Here is a 22564-nt window from a genome sequence, read left to right as displayed (position 1 = left end):
CCTCTTCATTGTTTACAAAATACCTTCAGACATCATCTCATTTGATCCCCCCCCACACACACACACACAACACTTGGGGGAAGGTATTATGTTTATTTAACAAATGGGAAAAACGAAGGCTGGCCAACAAGTCATTTTCCCCAAGTCACATCTAAGGAGTGTGAGCCTACCTCTTCTAAGTCAAATTTGCATTCCTCATACTCCTGGAGCCAAAGCAAAAAGAACAAGAGGGAATAATGCTGACTTTGACAAGCATGGCTCCTGCCCTGAAGTAGCTTACAGTATAACCAGTATCCAACAACAAATATATAAAAGGGTAACAGAAAAATGTCCCATGCCCAAAAAGCTCCCTGTCCTAATCTCCAGAACTTTACATGTGAATGTGTCTTCACATGGCCAAAGAAACTTTCCAGATGTGAAGAAGTGGAAGATTTCTCTGGATTATTCGAGCAGGCCCAGTGTAATCGCAAGAGGGGGCAGAAGAGTTAGTGTCAGATGATGTAGCCCGAGAAAGACCAGATTAGCTCTTGCTGGGATGTGGGTGATTTCTAGAAGCTGGAAAAGGTACGAAAACAGATTCTTCCCTCAAGCCTCTAGGAGGAAGGCAGTACTGCCAAAACCCTGACTTTAGTCCAATTCGCATTTTGGACATCTGACCTCCAAAACTGAAGATAATAAATTGTTCTATTTTAAGCCACCAAGTTTAGGGGCACCTGGGTGGCTCAGTCATTAAGCATCTGCCTTCAGCTCAAGTAATGATCCTAGGGTCCTGGGATCAGGTCCCACATCCGGCTCCCTGTTCATCCTGAAGCCTGCTTCTCCCTCTCCCTCTCCTCTTCCCCTTTGCTTGTGCTCTCTCCCTCTCATGGTCTCTCTCTCTCTCAAATAAATAATTTTTTTTAAAAGCCACCAAGTTTAAAGTAACTTGCTACAACGACAATAAGAAACTAATTCGGGCATGAAGACAAAATTGAGGAAATGGACTAGATCTAGTGGACTACATAAATATTCTTGATATTGTTTTACAACCCAATATAATATATTTTAGAATATTTTTACTTCTTAAAACACATTAATCTTAAAGCATATGTTAAACTTTCCTTAAGTCCTACTTTTTCACATCCACATTCAGACAGATTAACTGTGTTTTCTACTATTAATCATCTTCACATAAGACAAATCATCAAAATGATGTTTTCATTTTTACTAATTCTACAATGGTTCAAAGTTCATATTATTCTGTCAATTTAGGGAAAAATCCATTTCAGCCATTATGCAGACCTTGGTTAAAACCTACAAATGGTGTGCAGTCATTAGATCAATGGGTTTAAAAATCCAAGAGGGCTACTATTTCAAAGCAAGTTGTACTATTTCTTTCTTTTTTAAGATTTTATTTATTTATTTATTTATTTTGAGAGAGAGAGAGAAAGAGAGAGGGGGAGAGCGCACGCCCACACAAGCAGGCAAAGTGGCAGGCAGAGGCGGAGAGAGAAGCAAGCTCCCTGCCCAGCAAGGAATCCAATGTGGGACTTGATCCCAGAACCCTGGAATCATGACCTGAACCGAAGGCAGCAGCTTAACCGACTGAGCCACCCAGGCGCCCCAAGTTGTACTATTTCAATCATTATCCAAATATTTGTAAAATAAGACATTAGATTCTCCTTTTTACATCCTAGTCATGACTGTTTACATATAATGTCAAGAAAATCAGCAGGAAAAGAAAAGCAAAGAAGTCACACAAAGGGACACAACTAGGAATGCAATAAAGGTTATGTTTAGAAGTTAACAACAATAAAAAATGGCAAGCAAAATTCAGTAGATTGAAAGAAAAATAACACAACATGTTTGAGAGCTAAATTTCACAAATCCAAGAGATAAGAAATTTTAGGCTGTGGTTTCCTTTTGTTCCTGCAGGCTCAGTCATACATAAATATCATTCAAAAATCAGAGTAGCAATTACGCTTGCCATCTTGCACTGAATTTTCTACTGAAACTTTCAATCACGGAACCTTATATTTTCCCTTGCTGTTTAAAAGGCATTAGGTACAATATTTTGAGGATATCCATGATAATATCCATCATTTCATATAACCTATATATAATTCTACTAAAACTAATGACTAATAAAATTAATAATTTGGGTACTGAAAGTGTTATTTTCTCTGTAATGTTCACATCAAATCGACACAGTAGGACAAAGAACCAAGATCTATCTGCTGAGCTCTAGATCCTCTTATTTTTAATACCATGCTCTGTATGTGTTAGGCTTTACGGTCACTGGATTTCGTTAGACTGCTGGTTTAGAGTACCTTTTAAATTCATTTAGATGTTTCTTCAGCTTACTTTCAACTTCATTTCTCATCACGTCCTCAATGAGGACTTACTGTCCCTCACACTATATATAGAAACTTGATACTCACATAGATTCCATGTACGTGGGTCACACAGAATGACTTTTCATTACAAACATCTTTTACCAACCTATGCACATACTGTTTCTTCTACGTGGAACCCTCTTCTACATCTGGTGAATTCCATCTCCTTTTTCATTAGCTAGCTCAAATGTCACCAGCTGCTTTAAAGCCTTCTTCAAAGATGCCAGCAGAGTTCGACTTCCCGGTTATGCTTTATTTCCGTATAAATGTATCTGTCTACTACGCAAAGTTAAAGTGAAATAAATGTAGACTGGTCTTCCTCTGCCCCCACTACCCAAAATCATGCACTCGGGTAGGAAAAAAAGCACAGTAAGCATATCTGTCTTTCTTCTATAAGGGCTTCCTTAATTTCTTAAACTAAGCATTACGCCATCTTAAAATCAAAATCTAGACTTCCTTCCTTTAGCTACTACATGTCTTAATGCAGGTGACCAGCTACAGCGAAACTGACTTCTAATAAATTACACACTCCCTAAATATCCAGGGACATCTTTGGTAAACACTAAAAGTAAAATTAGCCCCTGAATTGTTTATTGATCAGTAATATATACACCTTGTATTTGTATAGAATGTTTTCTTTCTAGTACCTTTTTTCCAGCCAAAAAGAAAAATGTACCCTCTTGCTTCTATACTTTTTCTTCTTTTGAAGGACACTTTTATTTCTATAAGCTGATAACCTATCATTTCTTAGTTGTGCTAGATAAGTCAGGCTTTTCCTGACTTTCACAGGCATGAGACTTAGACCCATACCATCAAATACTACCACAAAAGCTCCGAATCTCTAGCAAGTGATGCAAAGAGGCAGAGAGAGATAAGAAATCATTCTTATGGTGTCCCTGGCCAATGACAGCAATTCCAGCAGCAATAAAACACGGTATCAATAGTTCCTCTGCTAGCTTCTCTTGCCCATTTTTCAGAAATCTAGTGAGTTACAATATCCTTCTAATAAATTTCTGTTCAGTTAAATTTAGCTAAAGTCAGTTTTTATTGCTTTTCACAAAGAACCCAATACTTATATGCAAAATATACACCTATGCATTCTACCCTAATGCCAGATACCTCTCTATACACTAGCATACAACAGTAGGCAGAAATAAGTTTGTTCCCTGGTTTGGAGAGCTTAGTCTAGCCAGGAAAACAAATACATCATAACATAACTAGGAAAAGAAAAAAAAAGAAAAGAAAAGAAAATCAATGTAAATTTTACCTTAATAAAGAAAAAGAGCTGTGTTTAGTGCACTAAGACAGCCTGTATAGCAGAACTTGATAGAAAGGAAGAGGAGGGAAACTTGGCAAAGGCTGTTCAAAACATACAATTTAACAGCAAGCATTTATACATCTCCAAAAAGTACCTTACTACAAAAATTTTTTTAAAGATTTTATTTATTTATTTGACAGACAGAGATCACAAGTAGGCAGAGAGGCAGAGAGAGAGGAGGAAGCAGGCTCCCCGCTGAGCAGAGAGCCGGATGCAGGGCTCGATCCCAGGACCCTGGGATCATGACCCCAGCCGAAGGCAGAGGCTTTAACACACTGAGCCACCCAGGCGCCCCTATAAAAATTTTTATAGTGACTCTGGAGCTAGCTGAGGTTTGTTCTTTTTATAGGAAGGGATAGTCATTATTCTGTTTTTTTAAGGATAAACAGCCTAGGAAACAAAGGAGCCTAAAGTACTTCACGCAGCTACAAACATCAAATGTTGCAGCAAAAATCACGAGGGAAGACTTCTCAAGGTTCGAGTGAACTTTCAAACTCAAAAAACTACCAAAGGCCACACATACCAGCAGTCTATTTAGAGGACACTGGACAGAATCAGACATACCTCCCAAATGAGAGTGCTTACATGAACTTGCCTGTGCAGCAATATGTACATACAACTGTCCAGAGCTCTTCTCTTGGCCTCACCAAGTGACAGCTCACATAGGAAGAAACCAGATCTGTGGGTATAGGAGCTACCCTGGCTTCAAAGCCTCTCTCGTAATGACTCCACAGCCAGAAGTTCCAGAGTGCCCACAGAGGGCATGCCATCTATTGTTAACTGTACCCAGGGAACCCCAAAGCTATGTACAGCATCCCCATCGTGAATTTCAGTCTGTTTATAATTGCAACCAGTCTAAATGCAATTTACCAACCAAGGACCATTTTCAGCATAAGCAATGGTATCTAGTTACTTAACCACTTAGGATCCAGTAAAACAGAACAAAAAATAAGATCAATAAGATCGGCATGTAGAACAGGAAAGGGTTTCAACAACCATTTTTCAACAGAATATTCAACTTTACTGTCCCTCCATGTATTATTCAGTTAGGCTGCATTATGCTATAATAACAAGCATCCCTAAAATCTTAGTTGAAAACAACCAAGAATTATTTTGTACATGTACACTGTAGGTTAGTAAGCATCTATGCTTCACGTCTTCCTCACTCGGGGGACCCAGGCTGATGGAGGTTCTATCATTAAACTACCACTACTCACATTTGGTAAGAGGAGAGGTAGAATAACACCCCAACTCCTAAACCCCTCTACCCACAAATTATATATTTCTACTCATGTTTTATTGGCTACAAAAAGTCATATGAGTGTACCTAAATTCAAAGGTTTTCTCCAGAGTTTTAGAAACATGATACTGAGGAACAGTTGTATTGTCTACCACATCATATAAACCAGAGCTTATTTAAATGATTCTGGGAATTTTATTTTCAAAATATTAAAAACATGAAGATGGAGCCCTTTTAAGCATTAAAGTCTCTTCTGCACCCAGAAACACAATAAAGTAGCAGATAACTACCTAATTTAAATTCTTCAGGATCATCCCACTAATGTACTACAGAATGTAGAAAGGGAGGTAATTTTTCCAACCAACACTGGAAAGGCCTATTCTCTTTCCAAGACACTACAACGTACAACAAATATAGAGTAAGAGAAGAAAGAAGAGTCACAGGGCAAACTCAACTACAGAATCAAGAAGGTTAGGAACAGTAAGGGGACACAATAGTTCCAGACAAAGAGCAGAGACTTTAAAACAAGGAAGGAATGGTCAGCGAGGCAAACTGTGAAAGGCCCAACAAGATGAGGGACCCCAAGGGACCACGGAGTAGGCAGCCAATAATGATTTCAGTCAGAGCCACTGCTGGGTTGCTGGACTGAAGTGGCTGGACATGGGAAGTGATAAAGAGGATTCCATATCCTGAATGTGATAAAAGGAGAAAGGAAAATGACTAAAAGGAAATAATAATGTTCACGGGAAAGCTGTTTTGATTAGTTTTTCAGGTAGAAACAATGTAAACATATTTGCAAGTTAAAAGGGGAAAAAAAGGGCAAATACAGAGCAGAGACAGAGAGATAAATGAAGGAACAGGCAGAGTCCATGAGAAGGCTGAGGGGAGCAGGTGATAACACAAAGCAGCCTGTATTAACTGAGCCACTGTGAGGTGCCGCTCCCAGTACCAAGCACCTTACACGGCTGAACTCACACATTTTTAACTCATTCAGTTTAATGCATACCCAGGAGCAGGTTTGAGGAGGACACTGCAGGAGGAAAAGACAGTAACTGTGCAAGTTAAACCACTATAAATGGCAGGACCAGCATTTGAGCCCAGGCCGGCAGCCTCCAGAAACCACACTCATCCCCTTAGCTACTCTCTCCCTTGAAATGTGACTGAGATGACAGAAAGACAGAAAAGCCACTATCTCCCTTGAGATGCTGGAAAAGATAAAAGGCATCTACGGTGTGGAGATGCTTTATGTGTCTGGGCTTGGATAGAGTGAGAGCTCCTCAGGAGAGAGGTGTAAAGCAAGTTGAGGGGATGCTTAAATTATAAGCAGTTCTTCCACAGTCAAGACACAGTCTATTTTCCAGATACACATTATCTTGACTAGATTTTTGCGATCTATATTGTCCTCTTTCTTAAATTCAAATAAACACGATATGGACAAAAATTCTAACATAAAAAATGAATGTATTCCAATGTAAAAAAATGAAGTCTTAATTTGTATATTCTTTTCATGAGGGAAGTCTCAGAAGTCCCAACCTGTGCTAGGCAACACACATTATTCTAGTAGGCTTTAGGGTTTCAGCAATGAATAAAACAGATAAAAACAAAACAAACAACAAACAAGCAAACAAAAAACCCTGTCCTCATGGAACATATAAACTAATTGAGAGAAGGAGACGCTAAATGTATAGCAATGTGAGTATTCCAGGGGAAAATGAAGCAAAAAGAGGACCGAGTACAAAGTGGGAAAGGGGTAACTGCAGTTTTAAATAAGATGGTCAGAGAATTACTGAGAAGACAGTATTTGAGCAATTCCTGAAGCTAGAGGTGGAGGGGGCACCCGAAGGTGTTTCAGCAAACAATGTTTCAGGCAGAGGGAAAAGCCCACACAAGGATGAGGTGGGACTGTGTCCTTTGTTTATGAGCCCCTGCCAAGTGAGGCTGAAAGAAAAGGTAAGGAAGAACAGAAGATGAAGGTAAAGATACAAAGAGTGGACTGGAATACTCAGGGACCTCTCAGCTACTATGAGACAGATGGGAAGATATTAGTGGAATACAAGCAGGAGTATTATCATCTGAATGTTTTAAAAGAATCACTCTGATTGCTGTAGAGAACAGTCCAGAGGCAACCAGAGCAGAAGTAGAGAGAACAGTGAGATGTGCTAGCTCTCTTCCAACTGCCCCTCCAGGTTTCCCATGCACCCTGATCTTTGCCCAGGATGCCCGGGCTGCTGGCTCCCAGAAGGATTCCAGCAGTGGGGAACACACACAGGACTACAGGGAGGAAGAAGGGTGAGGTCAGGTTTTATTCCCTGGCTCCTCCCTTCCAGTTGCTCTGGGCTGGCTACTACCCTCTGACAAATGCCACAGCCCCTGTGTTGTGGCTCTCTCCACCTAATCCTCTGGATTCTGCTAACTGCTCCTTCCCTTAACTGCTCTTTCCTACCTCCCTTCAGGCCGACAGGCCCAATTTTAATGAGACCTTGCACAGTACTTTTTGTAAACAGTCCTTTTACTAAAAGCTCCTCAAACCATCCCAATTTAAATGTACCATCTCCTTCCTGGCAGCACCCTGACTAATTCAGCAGTCCAGGGCAACAGTCCGGGTGGAAGATAATGGCAGCTTAGACTAGGATGTTAGCAGCAGAATGTCAAGAAGCAGTTAGATCTTGATTTGCTGACAGATATAATGTCAAGCTTAACTCCAGATTTTGGCCTAAGCAACCAAAAGGATGGAATGCCATCAACTGAGATTCATTTCTTAAAATCACAAATCAACAGAAAATATGTGTAAATATATTAAAACCGGCATACAGAAAAAGGAATACTATGGCATACAAACAAATGCAAATATGCTTCTCTTACCCTTAAAGGAATGCTAATTAATATAACCATATAAAACAATAAAACATATATAATATATAATACATGATATATGAAATAATATCCCATATAAAATTGACAAAGATAAATATATGGTGATAAATGGTCCTGTCATGAATGTCAGAAAACATAATTGAAGGAGCCTAAACCTCTGTGAAGAGTAATCTGCAATATCTACCAAAACTTTAAATATATATATTTAAAAATCCCCTACTAGGACTTTATCCTATAAACATACTCACATATTTGCACATATCATGAGTACAAGATTTTTTTGACTGCTGAAGTGTTTATAATTACAGAAGACTAGAAACAACCTAAATGTCCAGCAACAGGAAATACGAGTTAAATAAATTAGGTTATATATACTAAAGAATAAAATACTATTAGTGATTTGCAAAGAATGAAGTAAATCCATACGTATATCAATATATATCAATTATGGAAAAGAAAGATCTACAAAGGATTTATACTGCTGGAGGGGGCGTGGAGGAGTCAGGTGCCTAACAGAAATATTTAGTATATTCTTATTTGTGAGTTGTTGTTTTTTTTTCTGAAGGATATACATATATGTAGGAATAAGAAAATTCTAGAAAGATCAAAGAAATTGTTTAGCGCAGTTGCCTTTAAGCAGGCTGATGTTAGAGACTCCTATTTTTCATCGTATACTCTCTGTGGACTGTTTGAAATTTTTGACCAAGTACATATATTATTTTTTGAATAAACAAAATAGTATATAAAGCCAAATTTCAAAAAAATAATAAATTATCTTATACTGCATAAAAATAGTGCTGAACGCAGAAATATATCTTAACAGTACCACCTATCAAAACTGAACTACAGTTTTATTCTATTATTATTTCTATTTTGTTAGAAAATATAAATGCCCTGACCATTAATATTTTGAGTCACTGGTATTTCTCCATTTGTGGCAAAATTGAGCCTATTTACATACTCTTGGGGTTTTTCCAAATGTCAGCCATATACGGAAAAAACAACAGGGTTTAATGTAGATGATTTCAAGTGGAAAAAAACAAACGTGACCTGATTTCCATTAAAAGTTAGTTTAATGACTGACACTCATTTTGGCACTGATTAGGATGTCAAATGGAACAATCTACATCATGACTCCTGTTTCACTAATATAATTCCCAGAACTACTATGTTTTAGAACTAGCAGGAAACGATATGGAAAAGAAAAAAATTAGTTATCTTCAGGCTTACCTTAAAATAACTCTATCAAAGCCCAGCAAATCCGAAGAGCTAAAAAAATTTTGTGAAACTATTTTACCAGAATGATATCATATTACTTCTTTAAAGATTCTCTAAGTTTTCACAAATGTAGATAAATATACTAATACATATGTGTACAGGATTATATATATTTTCTTTCATAGATATAAATTAAAACTCAACTTATTTCTTCTCATCTTCCTTATGTGATTTTTCTCCTCTCCACCACAATTGTGAATGATACAGAAATTTATCCTTGTAGATAAGATTTTAATGTTATCCAAACCATAATGTATAATTCCCCCAGTAAATTTGGTGTAAGAATTTTTTTTAAGTCAACCAAATCTACTTGAATATAAAAGATTCCACAACTGGTTTTGGTAGTACAACTCAAGGCTTAGATTATTTCAAGATTAGGGAGTTGATCTACAATTGTCAATGAGGCATTCTTCAATTTTGCTGACAGAAAAAAGGACAAGAAAGCTTTGCTCCCTCTTCTTAGAAGAGGTACAAAAACATTTTAATAGATTTTCCCCAGATTTCTACAGACTATCAGTTTGAAATTGAAGACATCCAAAATAGTGAAAACACAATGTATTGTTAAGTCTTTTATATACCACAAAAATTGTAAAATATAATACGTCTTTAGTGTTCATGTAACTTTCTCTGGGGATGTGAGTTGCTTATATACATTGTTCCATTAAGTAGTTACACTTAAAGTAAGTTCTTTCAAAAATTAAATAATATTAAAACATACCAAATGAGTGGAATGAAGGGATTCAGGACTGCTCTCCCCCTATTCCTGAATGCACCACTTTGGCATATGGATTATTTTGAGCTGAAGACACTTGAGATCCTGCCAGCTCAAAAGACTACTTTTGTCCCCTTAACCACAGAGAAGAAGCTAAATTGAGGGTCTTTCCCAGAGTAGTTACTAACAGAGATAAATTTTAGCTGAGTGACCCATCTGTATGGTAGGGCAAACATCTAATTATCAAACATCTGCTCTTTTTTTTTAAAAGATTTTATTTATTTATTTGAGAGAGGGAGAGAGCATGAGCACGAGCAGCGGGGAGGGGATGAAGTAGAGGGGAAAGCAGACTCTCCACTCAGCAGAGAGCCCAAACAGGGCTAGATCCCAGGACCCTGAGATCATGACCTGAGCCAAAGGCAGAGCTTAACCAACTGAGCCACCCAAGTGCCCCAAACATCTGCTTTTCTTACCACTCCATGAATGCATTCCTTTCCTCTGAAATCCCAGCCCCTTACTCCCTCTCTCCTTAGTTCAGAATGACATATATACCTCATTTTGCCTATCTTTGGAATTTCCATATCTCCATGGTTTCCTGGTACTTCTCATTCTCTCCTGTTAATCTGTCTCATATCAATTTGATTCTTAGTCCAGCTAGAAGGACCTTTAGAGGAGACAAGCATTCTTGCTCCCCAACAGGAGGGAAGGGAAGAGGGGAAAATACCAAATAATAAGAAAAGGGACCACTGCTTCAACCTTTACCTGTTGCATCAAATTCAATTGGTTGGCACCCTCGGTGAGAAGACCAGTCACACTTCAGGACTTGTCCTCCTTCCACAATCCCAGGCTGGGTAGTGTTTGCTTTCGGTGCTCCCACCAGAAGAAACATCCTGCAAAAATACAAAAGGGAAGACAGGATTTTAAATGGAACAAAGCATAAACAATAACTTATAATTTAGGAAGAAAAACCATTCTCTTGCTATTATCCCAATTTTTTTAAAAGCATTCACTGAGAGCATAATCAATCTTCTAGATTCATTTGGTGTTCTTACATACATATATTATTTAACATAGTTTATTCGTCCTAACAACACATTATAAGGCAGTTTCAGGGTTACATCTCATTTAAAAATGTGTGTTGCTCAAACTTTACGTTTAAATATAGAAAATTTATCATATGTCAATTACATGTCAAAAACTCTATGAAAAATGTATGCTGGCTAGAGTCTGGATGTTTCATCTTGAATTTTTGATATTATATTTTGTCTTTTGGGAGGGTTTTTTTTTTTTGGTCTGTGTTCATGGTCAGCTACAGACTTTCTATATCTTGAATGCTAAACAAAAAACCATATATATAAATTATTCTAAAGTATGGCAGTTCTATGGGGTGCCTCAGTGGGTCAGTCAATTAAACCTCTGCCTTCGGCTCACGTCATGATCTCAGGGTTCTGGGATGAGCCCCACATTGGGCGCTCTGCTCAGTGGGAGCCTGTTTCTCCCTCTCCCTCTGTCTACAACTCCCCCTGCTTGTGCTCTCTCTTTCTGTCAAATAAATACATAAAATCTTTAAAAAAGTATGGCAATTCTAAATATTATTAATATTTTCCTTTATGGAAACCTTGTTTCAGAACTGTTGTATTTTAAGTGCCAAACAGATTCCTCTTTTCAGAGGACTAATCAATCCCTGGCCAAAGAATAGGATCAGTACTCAATTTCTTATCTGGATAAAATGAGCAGAAGACAAAATAATCAGGAGTTAAGTTTTTAAGCAAAAGAGACTTTTTCTTCAGTTTTTTCCTATTCATTCAGAAAAAGAAATGGCCTGAGTGTCTGCTCTACACAAAGCACAGTGCTGGGCACTGGAGGCACCAAGATGAAAAACACAACCTAGGTTCTTGCTCCCTTTTGGGAGACACAGAGAACCTAACCAAAAAAATTAGTCATGGTTACAAGTGCTGTGAAGGAAACCAACAGTTGGCTGAGACAGATTATTTGGAAACAAGGAAAGGAAACCTTCTTTAGATAAAGGAAAGTGATTATCTTTGAGGAATGCGAGAGAAAGACTTCCTTTAGATAATGAAGTCTAAGGAAGTTTTCTGTAAAGACCGAAGAGAGACCTCATTTAGATATGCAAGACCCTCACTTCGCAAGGAAACTTATTTCTAAATAAACCAAGATTAGAAGGTCACCAAGCAGTGTTTGTGTGTCAGCAGTGGAGGGCAGGAGGAGAAAGGGAGAATTCGGGAATGGAGTGGTGAATTGAAGTGGTGAATGAAGTAGAATTAAGGAAGTAAAGTGGTAGAAGGCAGCACCCTCCTGCCCCCCATCCCGCCCCCCAGCAGGGGACAAAGACCCTGGACTAGAAAGAGCTTAGTCTCCAAGAGTTTCAAGAAAAGAGGTGTGGCTGAGGCAAAGAGCAAGCTAAGAGTGACAGAAGATAAAGGCGGGGAGCTTGGCCTGAACTAAACCAAGCAGCGCTATTCAGCCAGGGTAAAACTTTGGATTTTATCATACGGGCCATGTGAAGACGTGGAATTTTTTTTTTTTAAGCAAAAGAATGACACAATCTAATTAAGAAAACTAAATCTGGCACCTTCTGGGGATAGAAGTAAGAAGGGAGGGGAACAAAACGGAATAAGGAAAGCAAGAGACTTTAAGCAGCTGAGAGATGATAATGACCTAGATTGGAAAGGCGGATGGAGAAAGAGATGGGTGGGCAGACTTGGAAAATATCTGAGGGCAGAATGAACAGGGATCGCTGGTGGCTTGAATATGGGGAAAGGGAAATTTTTAAAAAGTCACTTAGGTTTCCTTCAGGACTGCATGAATGGGAGAACCATTTATTGCACACAAAAAATGCTTCAAGAATAGGGAAGCAAAAGGCAGATTAAGTATTCACAGGAGAACCAAGAATTCAGTTGTCAATGTCAGACAGAAAAAGGGCAAAGAGTAAAAGAGAATGAGAAGAAATTGATTGAAGTTGAAAAGAAAACGGGATATAGTTATACACAGAAGGCCCTAAATAAATGCTATCACCATTATTTCATTTCCTTATTAAACACTTAACTTCTAGCGAAGAAAATATTTAAATGTCTTTCACTTTTTTGCAGTTATGAACAAACCTACATTTTAATATGGAATGCACTCATTTTAACTTTTATTTACAAATTTCAATTTCATTTCTTGTGGGTGGCATTTGGTAAATCATACTTAAACTAGTCAAGAGCTGGCTGCATGAATGGCTGGGTTATAGAAATCCTGCTGATATTTATCTTAAAACTCCATACTCAAAATAAAGGCAAAACTCCCAACCGAACCACACCCTGTTTAATAAAGCTTTATGCAGTCATATTTGGCATCAGTAAAACATCAATGTTGGCTCCTTCTCATCAGAGCCAACTGAGTTTTCATTCAACAGGAAAAAAAAAAAAAAATAAGGCTATGAGTAAGAGAGCCCTTACCCCCCATGAATAAGAGAGCACTAAGCATCGCCATACCCTCCTTTACTGCAGAGAGCTGGTTAACAGCTAAATTACATATATACATATGAAATTTTCTATTTCAACAGGTCAAAAATTTGGCCACAAAAATCATAAAACTTCCCCCATTCATCTGGATGAAATGATTTTTTAATGCATGACAGGGAAAAAGAGTATTTCATACAAGAGTACTTTTCAAGATCTATACCTGAAAAGACATAGGATCAATTCCTGCAAGAGTTCTAATAAGCATAATACAAGCACAGATATCCCCCTGATTTCAGTGCTGTGGATAATAACCAGGTTCCAGAAGAGGACAGAAAAGGTGCTCTCAGAATCCGCCTAGCAATCTACAAGCAAAACTCATTTCTGGACCACCATCATAGTGCATGTTACAGAATCTTCTGTAATTTTTTTTCAAAGCTATTCTTCCTACTTTATAATAAATCGCTTCCTTGAAGGTAGGAGGATCTAATTTATCTATGCATCTGCCACATAACCAGCACTTAAGAAAAGTTTTTGACTTTTTAAAACTTTTTTGAAGATTTTATTTATTTATTTGAGACAGAGAGCATGATGGAGGTGGGGGAGGCATTGAGGGAGACGGAGAACCAGGCTCCCCGCTGAGCAGGGAGACTGAAACAGGGTTCAATGCCAGGACCCTGAGATCATGACCTGAGGTGAAGGTAGATGCCTAACCAAATGACTCACCCAGGTGCCCCAAGAGAAGTTTTTTTAAACTGACAGGTAAGTAGCAAGTAAATTGGATAGTTACAGGTCTCAATCTTAAAAAAGCCATGTATAAAGAGGCCATTTCCACTCTCACCAACCCCTTTAGAATGCAGAAATCATCCTCTATTAAACATCCAATTATTTAAATTACCCTTAAAATAAATTATAGAACATATCTCTTCTTAATCTTGGATTTCAGATACTTTCTTTACTTGGGCACTGTAAGACAGAGAGAGGGCTGAGAAGTTACTAGTGGACATGGACTTCAGCAAAGACGGAAAAGGGACACAGTAGGAGAGTTCTGGAAGCAAACTGCACTCCATTGGCAGCACAAAGCTCACCTTCCTTGGATAAGACCAGGGACAAGGCTGCTGCTTTTCATCAGACCATCTGCACATTGAAAGCATGAAATGATAGTAATTAGATGTACTTAATGGCTGTTCACCAGGTTTTCCTAAGCTTACCTTCATGTGCAGTCTTGCACATTGGTGAAATGCCACAGAAATGGTAGGATAATATAAAAGGAATGTGTGAGCATTGTCAATTTGTAAATGCTGTGTTAATGGGGGGGAAAAAAGCTGAGGAATAAAAGTGCTTTGTCCAAAGTGTCAGCATGATATTTAAATTACTTTTAAAGAGTATTACAGAAAGTTCATAAACTTCCTCCCAGAAAGTTCATAAACTTTATGTAATAAATGGAAAATGGAAAGATGGAAAAAGTAAATTACCTTAGACAAATGTTAAGTCCTAAGAGGGAGTTGTATAGAAGAAAAATTAAATATTTGTAGAGAATAGGGTATTGGATGATTTTTTAAAAAAGGGTATTTGAGAAAATTAAGGAATATAAAAGCAACACATATTACAGAAAACAAAAGCCTGCTGATGTGTATTTGGAGGGTAAATTTTATGTCATACGTATTTTTCTGCCACAATAGTGGAATAGCCTGTTAATGAAATGTTTTCTAAAAATTAAGTAATCATTACTTTAAGTTTATCTAAGAATTCATGTCTACAACACCTTAGGATAAGGGAAGCGACAGCACTGAGAAAATCTTTGCAATATAAGCAACACTGTCTGATAGTCTGATACTATAGGTTATATCACCCAATATAAATTAATTTAGAAAGTCACTTCTAAATCTCTGAGCTTCAGTTTCTTCTTCTTGTAACAATGCCCATGATAAGTACTTTCAAAAAATTCCTGAATGTGGACAGTAGACAACAGAAAAATCTGAAAGCATCATAAAAGTACAAAATGATGGCACTGGAATTCAAAACAATGAATAAAACACTCTCTAATAAAATAAGAAATATAATAGCTAAAATCTGTTTTCAAAAGGGTTTTTTTCCCATTTCCTCAAAGAACCAGTAATTAACTTAAATGCAAAATCTCAAGAAGAAAAGGAAGTAGAGTACCAAATAGGGTACTTGCAACATTTCCTGAAAATGGTGATGAGTTGGGGAAGATACAAGGGGTTAGCCGAGGCTAACAAGAGATTTCACTGCTTAGCAGCAAAAATCTGAAGCTAAGCAACTTAGTTTCATATCCCTGCAGCCTTCTGCTGGACTCCATCTCCCTCCAAAAAGTTTACCCAAGAACAGTATCAGGATCCTCATCCTCACCATTCTCAAATGACTTGAGGCATTTCCATAATATGATTTATACATTACGGTTTACATACCTGAGCACACTATTAATTAAAATCACGCCAATAAATTCTAAAAGATAAAGGGCAGAGCGTGCTGGGGAAGGAAGGAGGAGGAGTAGAAGAAAGAGGTAGAGGGAGTGGAGAGAAGGAACGTAAGGGAAAAGGTGGGGGGGCAGAGGATGGAGAAGAAGAAGAGGGAAGAAAGGTAGAGAAGAGGTGGGGAGAAGAAAAAAAGGAGAGATGGGGAGGGAGAAAGAAAAGGAAGTGAGAGAAACAAGAGGATGAGAGAAACCAGCCAGGAGAATGCCCTTGGGATGTACTTCCTATCCAAAATGTACTTTAAGGGCAGCTGCTTCAGGGAATGTGACCTTCAGTACCAAGGAGAGGCAACCAGCCAAACAATGACAAGTACATTTTTTAAACCCTCCAAATGAACTAAGTTATTTGGCTGCTTTCAGCACTGACTTCTCCAAGATAAAGCATGTTTAATATAGTTGGCTGACTCTGGGCTGACCAATGAATGAGGCTTCAACAAAAGCAACTTTATAAAAATTATCATCTGCATATATAGAAAAATGTGTTTAAAATAGCATGAATATTTTTTCAGAGCTGTAATTCCAGTCTGATTTACTTTTCATTTAAAAAAATGCTACAGAGTCAACATTTATATGATGTAAAACAACACAGTAACTGTAAATTCTATGCACTTTCCATTTTCTCTTATAAGGTCTTATAAATCCAGAGTCTTAATCAAGAGAAATCAATATAGAGTTTGGTTTTTAAATAACAAGGCTGTAGTGTATATATTATTTATGATAAGAATAAAGAACCAGGGCACCTGGGTGGCTCAGCGGGTTAAAGCCTCTGCCTTAGGCTTGGGTCATGATCCCAGGACCCTGGGATGGAGCCCTGCATCTGGCTCTCTGCTCAGCGGGGAGCCTGCTTCCTCCTCTCTCTCTGCCTCTCTGCCTACTTGTGATCTCTGTCTGTCAAATAAATAAATAAAATCTTTTTTAAAAAAAAGAATAAAGAACCAAAATAGTCAGATCCACACTAAGTTCACAAAAATGAGCAGGCATCACCTTGTCAAGGGTTATGAAGCTGGTTACAATGGTGAGGAGGAGAAATGGTGCATGAACATTGAAAAGGACATGTGAATTGTGACAGACTGAAAGGGTTTTCATCCAAGTAAAGCAGTCGGACTTCCACTGCTGAGGAAATTTTAGTAGAATACCAGATCAAAAAGACACTTCAGAAAGATAAAACTATTAGGAAAAAGTAAGATCTAAGAGCCAAATGATGGGCAAAGTGATAAGGATCTGAGTGGCACAGACCACACTTTGGACTGTGCTGAAATAAGGAGACTGAAGTCGAAATGGAAGGCAGAGATGAATGCAAGGAACATTAACAACCAAGAATTTCTAGGACCTTCTGTCTGGTGACTAATCACTGACTAATATCAGGGGAGTACAAGAAGAGAGACAAAGAAAAATAGAAAATGAGAGGGAGGAATATGAAATTATTTCCAGGGCAACAAGAGAAGATGATGGCACCATTAATAGAAACAAAGGTGCAACTGACCCCATTTGGTGAAAGAGATCATTTTTAGTTGAGGTAAGATGGGCTAGTCAAGGAGAAATGATCCACAAGCTGTTGGAATATGAAGGTGGAGCTCTATTTTTAAGTCCAAGATGCTGCCAGAACAGCAGTTTTATTTTAAAAGCTCTCCAGGTGCTACAAACAGGATGTTAGATGGAGAACTACAGAATGTTCTGCAAGACCTGTGCTGAGGGCATACTCACCCTCACCTTGTCCCTGGGGTCATAGGAACATGAAGTAACAGTAAATACGCTTTGTTAGTGTTTTTTTTTTCTTTAATATCTATTTATTTATTCAAGATAGAGTGCAAGTGCACAGAGGGGCAGTGGGAGGTGAGAAGCAGACTCCCCTCCGAGCCAGGAAACTGACTGGGGCCTGGATCTCAGATCTCGCCACCTTGAGATCATGACCTGAAATCAAGATGCTGATACTTAACTGACTGAGCCACCCAGGGACCCCAGGATTCACTAGTGTTAAACAGAGAAAAGGGCAAGAATTCTAATCCAGTGTTGCTCATTATAGCATTATTTAAAAATAAGTACAGATGTAAAATGAGAACTGTGTAACTTCTATTTGAAGAATAAGTAAGAAAATCATCCAATTACTTTCTTCTCAAAAATTTATATTTGAATAGGAAAATTAAATGGAATTTGAATTTCATACACTGTCTTTTGATCCCACCTTGCCCTCTCCCCCACACCAATCCACCCTAACAAGTAAAGACTGAAACAGTAGTGGAGGTACCTGCATGGCTCAGCCAGTTAAGCATCTGCCTTCAGCTCAGGTCACAAAGGATCAGAGGCTCCTGGGATCAAGCCCCACATGCTGAGCAGGGAGCATGTTTCTCCTTCTCCCCTGCCACGCTCTCTCTCAAGTAAATAAATTTTAAAATCTTAAAAAAAAAAAATGACTGAAAACCCTTCTGGCCTCAGTGTCCTCATTCATAAGAATGAGTTTATCCACTTCCCTATTTCCCCTGGTGGTTTGTGCTATATAGAGTAAAGTGAGAGATCATACATATGCAATTAAAGTGCTTTATAATTTATAAAATAGACCAACCAACATAAGATCATTATAGTAGTTAAACCTGGGGTACAATTTTTAATGTTTCCAATTATTCCCCAGAGGATAAATGTAACTTTGTAACTTTACTCCATGGCCTATATATGATCCTTAAATTTTATGTAAGTTTGGCAATATAATCACTGTAAATCAATGCATACAAGAAAAAAAATAATGGAATGCTAACTCTTCATTTCTCAGAATTTTTAAAACACAATTCTTGTGACTTTTCACTTTAAACCAAGGACTCATTACTGGAGGGATTTTCTTGAGGCGTCCCCCTAATATATTTCCTTAGTAATTTATTTTTCCTTTTCTTTAATAAACAGTGATTCATTACTTTTCACATAAATATGGAAATAATTTAATACCAATTTTTTATAACAACAGTAAAACCTAAGATGATTGCTGTGGGTACTTATTTTTTTTTAAGATTTTATTTTATTTTTATTTATGTTAGAGAGAGACAGAGGGAGCACTCAAGAGGGCAGGGGATAGGGCCAGGGAAAGTGGGAGAGTCGGAATCCAAGCAGACTCTGGTGCTGAGGAAGAGCACAGAGTCTGATACAGGACTCAATCTCAGGACCCTGAGTATCACTACAGGAGTAGAATGCTACAGTTTGGGTGCTCAACGGATTGAGCCACCCAGGAGCTCCCCCAACCCGACTGCTGTAGGTATTTAGACATGGAAAGAAACCAGAAGGGACAGGAGAAGACTTCATTACCATTGCTTCTTCATTAATCCAGGCATTCTTCCTTCAGAAGAAAGGAATCTTTAATTAGCAAACATTTTTTTATTATGTGGATATTTTTTCTTTTAGAAGTTTATAATCATACCAAGTAACAACAACAATAAACACAGCTGCTAGCTAATACAAATGGTATCCTCGTATACCTTGGATTCCAATGCTTGTTAAATTTAAAGGCATATTTTACAAAATTAAGCGTAATTTTACATTAATCTTTGTTAAATCTGAAAAGCTCAGTAACTAGAAATCTGTTTCTATGTATTTTGGGTTTGTTTGTTTTTTTAAATCTCAAGAGTGATGTTTTTTAAGGTAGGCTACATCTAGACCTCACCTGTCTATCAGTTATAAAGTCACTGATGAACACTTCAAAATATTATATGAAACCAAACCAAGTTCAATTTTACCTTACCATTCATTGTAGGCCGGCATGAGAAGTCATGTCACCTGTGGGTTCATAATATATTCAATGACTACAATGATTAGTCAAAGATTAGCCATCCAGCCTTGTAAACAAAAATAGTAAACAACTCAAGCCAACATTCAATATTACTGCATTTTCCATAGCAACAACACTTAAAGTTTATCATCTTGTCATTTTCTTTATACTACTAAACTCAGAGGGTTGCCAGAGAATTACTCCCACCTTTTGCAAAACATTCCAACTATGAAATATTTAAGTGCTAACTCTTGCTAATTTTAAAGGATCAACTCTTGACAGGTCTTTTCAAAACTATTAGAATTTCTGTACAAATTAAATCTAAAAGAGCACCGCTAAGAACTAAAATCTGTACCAGAGGGCACCTGAGTAACTGAGTGGGTTAAGCCTCTGCCTTCGGCTTAGGTCATGATCTTAGGGTCCTGGGATCGAGTCCTACATCAGGCTCTTTGCTTAGCAGGGAGTCTGCTTCCTCCTCTCTCTTTGCCTGCCTCTCTGCCTACTTGTGATCTCTCTCTGTCAAATAAATTAATAAAATCTTAAATAAAATAAAATAAAATCTGTACCATAAAGGCACAAACTTAAAAATATCTGGAAACAAAAAACCTTTTAAATAACAGGTAAGACTGTGCTCGCTTCGGCAGCACATATACTAAATAACAGGTAAGATTGGCAAAATGATTAAATTAAATGAGAAGACAGAAAACACTATCCAAGTTAATGATTATTTTTTATCATTCTGGAAAATTTGTGCTCAACAAAAAGCACTGAAACTGGAGACAACAAACAAAACTGAGTTCATGACATAAAATGTCTAGTTTCCAGTAACTGCTTCCAACCAACTTACTGCTGCAAAGGTTTTCACCAAAATGAATGATAATCAACACTCGCACTATTAAGAATAAATCCTGCTGAATGTTATAACAGTCATGAAATTACTATGGGAAATACTTAGATCATCCTCAAATTAGGCACGAATGAGTTGGAAAAATGGTCCTATCCCAGTACTGACCATCAAAATTATCCTCTCTCCCCCACCTCAAAAATAGTATCTTCATTATAGAAGGGGGGAAAATGTTGCAATTTCTAAGAGCTTGCAAAGAGTCCTAAGGATAGTTTTGCTTCTTGAAAACAATATTTGAACATCATAAGACATCTAGTGAACATTTATTAAGTAAGTACTTCTAACGCTAATATGGGGGTGAGGTGGTGACAATGAGGTCATCGTTTGGTAAAGTCAGAGACAACTCTGAATCCAATAATGACATTAACTCTTGTTACAAATCCTGAGGGCCTTTGAAACGCGAAACACTGGCAATTTGAAAACATAACTGAATTGTTAAATACTGCAGTATTCAAATGACCTGGAGTGAGTGAAAACTCAGCAAACACCCTTGTTCTTTCTGAACAATGACCTAAATAATGAATCACTATAAAAAGAACACAGGACACATTCATCTGTTCACTCTCGCATGTGCAAAGGTCTGTCAGTACCGGAGATAAGACACAATGAATTTACTACGACAGTCTGGTCATTTTAGTCATCAGAAAGTCTGTAAAAGGAGTAAATGAGAAACAGGCGGAAAGTGTGGGGGAGGGCTTGCGCAGGGAGAGCGAAAGGGGCTGGTGTTCAAGTCCGTGAAGCGGACAGAGTACGTACGGGGAAGGCCAACTGGTACCCGAGAAAAAGAAGTTCGGAAATAGGACCATCCGAGTCCCGAGTCCCCCGGACACCAGCAGAGGCGGCGCGGAGTCCGGCGGGACCAGCCTTTGTTGCTTTCCACCTCCCCCAAATTTTAAGCACAAGTCTGCCTCAAAGCTGTTCCTCTGGGGAGAGGAGAGGGGGAACTGCGGAGACGGGTGGGTGCCGCGGGGGTTCACGTCCCCCAGATATTTCATCCCCCCCCCCAAGCTAACCCCCCGGTGGCGGGTGGAGGGTACAGACAGGCAGACGCCGGGATCCCTCCCGGAGACTCTCCCTCGGGAAGCGCAGGGTGGGTGCGCGCGGTGGGGGAGGGGGCTGATTCCCCTTCCCAGGGCGGCCACTTACGAAGACGCGCTGGGCACGAAGAAATCCACCGCGAAGCCGAAGTAACTTCCCTCGGGGCCGGAGTATTCGGCAGGACTGTCCACGTCTAGGTTGAAGGCGCCGCAAAGAGGCAGCAGGAATCCGGGAAGAAGGAACAGCAGGCGGCAAGGGCGAAGGCGCAGTCGCTGCCGCGGCGGAGAAGGCATCGCCGAAGTGCGCGCCGGGCGCCGAGGCCGGAGCCGCGGCCACCCCTCCCGGAGCGCACGGTGTCCGCGGCCCGCCGCCGCCTTCGCACGCCGAAACTTGCCCGTCACTCGCTCGGCGGCGAGTCCCGGACACCGCCGGAGGAAGCAGGAGGGCTGAGCTGCCGAGCTGCCGAGCGGCCGCCCGGGAAGTGGGGCGCAGGGCGCGCGGGGCGGGGACAGCAGCGGCGGCGGCCCCTCGCCTTCCTCCAGCTCGGCCACCCAGCGCCTCGGCTCGGGCTGGGGACTGCGCGGGTGAGCGCCTCACCCCCGGCTAGAGCGCGGCGGCGGGCGGGGGGAGGGGGCGGGGAAGGGGGCGGGGCCGCCGGAGGCCGGGCTGCCGAGCCGGAGGAAGTGGGGGAGGAGAGTCGTCCTGCGACCGGGGAGAGCTGAGCGCACTTCCGTGCGCGTTGTCGCTCCGGTGCCGGGAGTGAGGTGCCCGCGCGTGAGCCCCGGTCCTTCCGAGTCCGCGGCAGCGCTAGCGCTGCGGAACGAGGGCCTCAGACCCAGCTCGAAGGGGAAAGTGGTGGACGAAGGGCTGGCCGAGCATCCCAACCCGCCCACGTCCAAGGGCACCCCACATCCCCGGTCCCGCCGAGAACTCCGTGCGACTTTTGTTTAGAGACCAGGAAAGCTTTATTCGCCTCTCTGTTTCTGCTTCTTAAAACCGTGGCACGCTCTCACAAACGAAACTCTATAATTAACGGTCGTTTTCCTCCCCCCACTCTCCCATACCCACTGAACTTAATCATAAACTTCCAGAATGCTAGCGCAGCCTCTTCCAGGCGAG

The 22564-nt window shown here is 39.7% G+C and overlaps 1 protein-coding gene across 1 annotated transcript in view; it reads right to left on the bottom strand.

The window, feature by feature from the left end:
- Nucleotides 1-22050, bottom strand: part of ITGAV (integrin subunit alpha V) — a 102148-nt gene extending 80098 nt beyond the window's left edge. The window contains exons 1-2 of the mRNA XM_046018569.1: nucleotides 21554-22050; nucleotides 10560-10687 (exon numbers count right to left, since the gene is read on the bottom strand). Of these exons, the coding sequence (XP_045874525.1) occupies nucleotides 10560-10687; nucleotides 21554-21738 (313 nt within the window). The 5' untranslated portion in view covers nucleotides 21739-22050. The remainder of the gene's footprint in view (nucleotides 1-10559; nucleotides 10688-21553) is intronic.
- Nucleotides 22051-22564: the final 514 nt, after the last annotated feature.

The sequence above is a fragment of the Meles meles genome, chromosome 9 (genome assembly GCF_922984935.1).
Source record: "Meles meles chromosome 9, mMelMel3.1 paternal haplotype, whole genome shotgun sequence".
Lineage (NCBI taxonomy): Eukaryota > Metazoa > Chordata > Mammalia > Carnivora > Mustelidae > Meles > Meles meles.
Note: the sequence above shows the minus strand (reverse complement) of the source record. Positions and strands in the feature narration are given on the sequence as shown.